Source organism: Megalobrama amblycephala, linkage group LG17, assembly GCF_018812025.1.
Source record: "Megalobrama amblycephala isolate DHTTF-2021 linkage group LG17, ASM1881202v1, whole genome shotgun sequence".
In the NCBI taxonomy this organism is placed as follows: Eukaryota; Metazoa; Chordata; class Actinopteri; order Cypriniformes; family Xenocyprididae; genus Megalobrama; species Megalobrama amblycephala.
The window spans coordinates 32538518-32545054 of NC_063060.1; the positions used below are offsets into that span (position 1 = coordinate 32538518).

Sequence of the window (6537 nt, forward strand, 5' to 3'; positions counted from 1 at the left end):
TTCGACACACTGATTCATCTGTGCTCCGATGCTTCCTGAAGCAGTGTTTTGAAATCGGCCATCACTAAATAAGTCGTTATTTAGTTTTTTTTTGTCGCTCCAAAAATATTCTCGTCGCTTAATAATATTTATATTTAACCACTGTACTCACATGAACCGATTTAAATATTTTTTAGTACCTTTATGGATCTTGAGAGAGGAAGTGTCCATTGCTCCCTATGGAGGCCTCACGGAACTATCGGATTTCAACTAAAATATCTTAATTTGTGTTCTGAAGATTAACGAAGGTCTTGGGTGTGGAACGGCATGAGGGTAAGTAATAAATGACAGAATTTTCATTTTTGGGTGAACTAACCCTTTAAGGTGGACTCTGTCGTGTCAAAAGTGACCAGACTTTTCAGTTTTATGGACGTCGCCATCTTTGATATTATTACTTTGGTCACTGTCGCTATGGTTGCTAGTAAGAGAATACAGGCTTGACTCCCGTTGACTGATTCAAGTATTCGAGTCGAGATGCTGCTGTTAAAGTAGCTGTGTGAACGGGACATTTCAAAACTCACACCTGTAAGTAAATGCGGTTTTCAATCCCAAAAACTGACAGTGTGAACATAGTAACGTCATCAGCATGTGCATAATCTTTGTTCCCAGCGCTGACATGCCCACACAAACAAAACAAATCCCATCAGTTTTGACTTGTCCAAACAAATGACAAAATGCTGACTAAAAACTATGCTACTGCAATTACACTAGATATGATTTAGATTAAAAAACAAACAAACAAAGGGACTGAACACTTTTTGTAGGTTTGTTTATTAATATCAAGATGACAAATCAGAGGTTGCAAAATATTTTCATTTACAATGTTTTCATGACTCTCTTTAACAATTCAAGAAATCTGCACCCTCTGCAACTGAGATATCCTGTACTAAAGCATAAAGCAAAATGTTAATGTTTCATTTTTCAACACACATACCTCAAATCACAAGCTGTTATTGATCACACTGAGAACACTCAAAAAAAGAAAATAAACGGAAAGACTTCATCTCTACAAATGGGCAGTAAACTGGAAAACTGAGATCCTACAGAGCTTTCATTCTAATAGGTAATGCCTTTAAAGTGCCAAAACATCAACAAAATATATTCCCCATAGTCCACACCTTTCAAATTTGAAAAAGAAGAAACAAAAAAAAACCCATATTAAATGAGTTTGAAGCAATAATCACAACTTTGACAGAGAAAACCAAATATTTATGAGACCCCAATTCCTTCGGATGTTAGACTGATTAAATGTTAGACTGATCCAGATTGACCTTTGATGGAAGGGGTCCCGCTTCCTGCTCCTCCACCCCGGGAGATCTGATGATCACTAGAGAAGACTGCAGATAAGGGGTCAGTTTCTTGTCCTTCATGTACTCCATATCCCCATTTATGCTTAGCTTCTGTTAAAAGGAGAATTTGTGGAACAGTTGGTTAAAAGTAATTGGCTAAGAAACATGAAGTTCGCTAAATGTGACGTGGTTTACCTCAGCAGGGACATACTGCTCAACAGCAGTGGACACTGTGGCACAACAGATCCAGATCAGAACAAAGACAGACAGAACCAGAGTGGTGGTCAGGATCCAGCTTGGCAACCATGGGTTCCTACCAATACAACAAGATCGTGACGGTTTATATTCAGCAAGGTCAACAGATAATAAGAGATCAAGATCAAGATGTGCCCAACCTTGAGAGACAGTTGAAGAGGTTGTAATCGTCCTCAGAGTTGCTTCTATCAATGAACATGTCTCTGTCTCTTTCCTGAATGAAGCTCCTTGGGTAGTCTTTATAAATGGGACTTTTCATTCCTTGATCTACAACTATTAAAAACACAAGGGGTCCTATATTAGTACTGTGATCTTGAGACTTTTATTAACACTGTAAAGCCTGACATATTAAATAACAGACAGAAAAATCTAAAGTTTTGAAGTGGAACAGTTTACTGAACCTTTAGACTTGCATGTGTTTTTGTTGAGTATCAAATTTGATACATCAGGCTTTTAGCACATAAATATTTTAATACAGGAGAAAATGAAGCTCATACTTGAGAAATAAACACCTCAAATGTCTCTTGTATCATATTTGATGCATACACCTTAACATTATTTTTCTAAAAAAAAGCTAAGAGTACGTTTACACAACAATGATCTACTAAAAACTGAAAAGATTTTCCTTTGTTTTTCACGTACGGACGACAACGATCCCCGTACACACGGATCCACGGAAACTACTAAAAATGGCCAGAATTTGCTGATGTCAACTTTGTAAAGAAAAACTACGCCCCAACAGACTGAACGCGTAATACACATGCGCATGACGTCACCGTTTTCACAAAGTTTACACAGAAACAATAAAGGTATCGTTTTCAAAAACGTGCACTTTGAAACCCGATTTCAAAAGTTTGCATTTTCAGGCGCTCAAAACGTTGTTGTCGTGTAAATGAACGGCCAAAACACACAAAAAGTTTTCCGCTTTTAGTTGAAAACGGTGTTGTGTAAACGGCCCCCAAGTTGCTTCAGTCCAGTAAATGTAAATCTTGGAATATTACTAATATAAAAGTATACTTAGGTTAACTTTATAAAAATCATACAAAATTTCACAGCAAAAAAAGAGACACGTTCCATGACCTGAAGGGGATATTATTAGATTTATACAAAAAAAAAAAAAAAAAGTCTTTTTACTTGCTATTAAAGTATCTATCAATCAGACAACAGAAGGCATGTAGTAGATTTGTGTGCAACAAGTTTTGATCACACTGATAATTCAGAGGCCTTCAAAATGTTGCTTTATAGGGTTAAGAAAAGGATGCATCGAAGCAGATGTGGAAAGTGACAAGTTTAAGTCAGGGCCTTTGCTGGCCAATCATGAGTGTCAGTACATATTTACATACATCATTACATCATATCTTAATAGTGCAGTATGTAATTTCTGAGACACTAGCAGCTTCAAACAGAACTGTAACATTTTCTAAGAGGTTTCAAAAATCAGGTTTCATTTTTTAATTTTATTTTGGACCTCATAATCATTCATTTAAATGTCATAACTGGATCTTCGGGTTATGGTATTATGAAATTCCCTCTGTTACATATTACATATCTTCAATTATTTAGTCTGCCTAAACTCCGCCCCATTCTTACAATCGACTGCGATCTCGCACTCAGATCTGGCTCCATCCAAGTAACAACTGATGCAAATAACTAAGTACCCACCCTACATTTTTTTTTTTTTTTTTCCAGAAAATCTATTTCACTCAGATGTAAGTCACAATCAGGGTTGCCAGGTCCCAGAAAAATTTCTTACTCAAGCTTACTCAAAACACACCCAAAATGAATTAAAACTTGTACTCTTTCTTTGATTTTAATTTTCAGCATTTTTCGTGATAAATTTTAAAATTAGGGCTGGGCAATATGACCAGAAATATTATGACAATATTATTTTTCCATATCATGTGATACAGATATTTATCAGGATATTTAATTTACCATTAATGGGGAAGGATATGCTCTCCACATGGTTGTTGGACCTTGAGAATGAATGTAAACTTGTTTGTTCACAATTAAACTGCATTAAGACGTCTTTTAATTTATAGCCCCATTAAATCTATTATATTTTCCCTGTGTTTTATGATTTAATACAAATGTATGATCAACAATAGTGTTTAATGAAATGAATTAATAAAATGTAACACTTAATTATCAATTAATTATTTAAATTAAAATTTAATTTACAACAAAACATTGCATTTTTATTTTTTGTCAAATAAGATGCTGCATGAAAAATCTGTTTAATATTAAAACATGGATGAAAAATATCTTGGTTGCATGATATTCCTTACAAACAATGGTAATGTTATTATTTGAGCAGTATATTTAACTATATCATAGTAATACATTTCTGTTAAAATTTCACGTCCTCATATATTGAGAAGACAGATGTTGAAAACACTGCAAGCGTCACATGTGTTTGAGTTTGTGCCGTAGACGAAATACGCCATTCATTCACACAGAGACACGCAAAACATGCTGACTTGTAAGTGACGTGCTTTGACTGGCTGTTGTTGCAATCATTTCTGCTGTGTGAAAGCCTTGAAATCTTTGCTGTTTGTGAAACTCACATAATAGTTTGTTGTGATATTAAACGTGCCGTGCCCCCATATCGTCTCTCCTCCATCCTTAGGTTGCCAGGTATCATTTAAAGGATACCACACATTAGTAAAAGGATCAATTTCCTTTGTCGACAGATAAACTTTTTGGCGACCGCGGTACATTATAAAAGTAAAAAAAAAAAAAAACGCAACCCACGGCTCTATAATTTTTCCCGGGACTGCATTTACAAAATAGCCCAATTGTGCGGGAAAACCACGACCCTGGCAACTATGGTCACAATACAGAAGAAAAAAAATATGCCAATTCAGTTACATTGCGACTTTAAAGTATAACATTATGAACACGAAGCGTGACACTTTCCAAATCTTGCTTATTATTATCATAGAGGGAAGCATAAGTGTATTATGTGAATTGCTCACAAGTGCTCTGTGACTCTTCGGACTCGTCTCTCTGGAAATCAAACTGAGAGATGAACTGAACTTGTGGCTCAGACTAGAAAAGAGAGAAAGAGCAAATACTGATTACTGGCACTTTTTATACCAGAGGTGCCCAAACATTTTACTATGAAGGACCAAAAATTTAATTCGTAGATTGGAGGCTGGTGGCTAAAGCAGAACATTATATTCAACTATATAAAAATGTACATTTTAAAATTAACTTCACATATATTTTCCCCATTTCAATAAAAAATATAAAACTAAAATATAGTATGATTATTTCCCTTCTCGTGATATGGCATTGGAGGCCAAACTGGTTTGGGCATCTCTGCTTTATAAACTCATTACCTCCTTATAGATGCAGTCTAATCATAAAAAAAAAGTTTCATGTAACATTATCACCACATTACCTGGAAAATGACTACTTTGCCATCATCTGCCTGGAGATAAAATGTCCAGGATGAGGTGATGAAGCTGTGGGCTTGGTTCATCATGTCCTCCCAGAAACCCCTCACCAAAGTCAGCGGGTAAAGAAGATGGATTCTGGGCATCATCGTCAACAACTACATACCCCGAACAAAAGAAACATATAGTGATGAACACCCTGGTGACATGCGATTAGAATTGATAATGGAAAGACTATGAGCATCCAAAGCAATTATTCACATATATTCTTCACACCTGCTCCATTCTCTGTTCTGCAAATGGCTGTTGACTCTGGCATCCGAGAATGCACGCATACTGCTCATCTGACTGGGTGTAGGCTTCACGACAGGCTGCAGAAAGTCAAACACACACAACTGGTTATATAACAAATACACTGTTATCAACATGGAGCAAGGCGAATGCTGTAAGGATTCAGTTAGACAATACTTTAATATTACCTGACTCGCATTCAGATTTGGTTTCGTTGAGATCCTTGCTGTCACCCACAAACTGACAGATGGAGAAGAGGCGACATCCCCTCTGACAGGCGTACAGCGCCTCCTCCTAGACCAAAACAAACAGGCCAAATAAAGAGCATAGTCCATTTCCGCTTAGAACGCTGTTGTTGCTTTGCAAATGACTTAACGTTCCAAACATAAGCAAGAACGCGAAAGCTCCTAATAAGACAAACTAAAGAATGGCTGAAAATCTTAATTGCGTTTCTTTGTTTGTAAACAAGTCGAAGCTGGTTGCACTCGCACTCACCCGTGGATAAGTGTGTAAACTGTAAGTCATCTGACATGTTTTATGACAAGACGCCGTGCTTCCCAAAACACCATCGAAGACTTCGGAAGATGCACAGGTGCTCGTTAGTATGCAGCAAAAGCTCATCAAAATCCCGCAGGACTTAATTGCACTCATTTTCGTGAATTACCAAACATCGACTAAAAGATCCTTCCTTGTTTGCGCACCTGCGGAAATGTCGCGAGAACAACGTGTATTCACTTCCTAGTTAGTTACAAGGCGCAAGCGCCGTGAAGTCATTTCATGATCCACAAAGGAGTGCTAGGGGGATCCGTGGAAACAAACAAAAAGAATAAATAAATAAATAAATAAATACATTAAAATAAATACGATTAAATTAACCTAATGAAATAAAACATGATTAAAATATGGATTCATTGATTCAAATAAAGAAAAAACAATAATTAAAATAAATAGAAATAAAACAAATTCTACTTTAGAATAAAGTAGCTTTAAAATCGAACAGTGCAGAAATATAGTGAGTAAAACATACAAATTTAATAAAAACTAAACATTTTACCCATATTTGTAAGTATAAATTGGGTTTTTGTATAATTTAAAAAAAAAATAATAATAATAATATACACATTTTCCCCCTTGAGCAACACTGACCTTATTTGGTCAACTAAAAAATTGAAAATCCCTGGTTTAGAATTAAATGTTTATAAAATATCTTAAATTGGTTCGTTATTTTAATACACTAAGGCCCAGTTTCACAGACAGGGCTT

The 6537-nt window shown here is 35.8% G+C and overlaps 1 protein-coding gene across 1 annotated transcript; it reads right to left on the reverse strand.

Annotated features, from left to right (window-relative positions):
* Positions 1-791: 791 nt before the first annotated feature.
* On the reverse strand, positions 792-5997 carry tmem59 (transmembrane protein 59). The gene is made up of 8 exons (XM_048162279.1): positions 5771-5997; positions 5464-5569; positions 5261-5355; positions 4990-5142; positions 4562-4634; positions 1724-1856; positions 1524-1641; positions 792-1439 (listed from the first exon to the last, which is right to left on the reverse strand). The coding sequence occupies exons 1-8, from the start codon at positions 5924-5926 to the stop codon at positions 1284-1286; spliced, it is 990 nt and encodes a 329-aa protein (XP_048018236.1). The 5' UTR covers positions 5927-5997; the 3' UTR covers positions 792-1283.
* Positions 5998-6537: the final 540 nt, after the last annotated feature.

Bases quoted from the DNA above. Each gene is read 5' to 3' on its own strand.
- tmem59 (XM_048162279.1), bottom strand. From the start codon at position 5,926: ATGAGTGCAATTAAGTCCTGCGGGATTTTGATGAGCTTTTGCTGCATA. The intron at 5,570-5,770 runs GTGAGTGCGAGT...GTTTTGGTCTAG, and splicing joins GTTTACACACTTATCCACGG to GAGGAGGCGCTGTACGCCTG. The intron at 5,356-5,463 runs GTAATATTAAAG...GACTTTCTGCAG, and splicing joins CAAATCTGAATGCGAGTCAG to CCTGTCGTGAAGCCTACACC.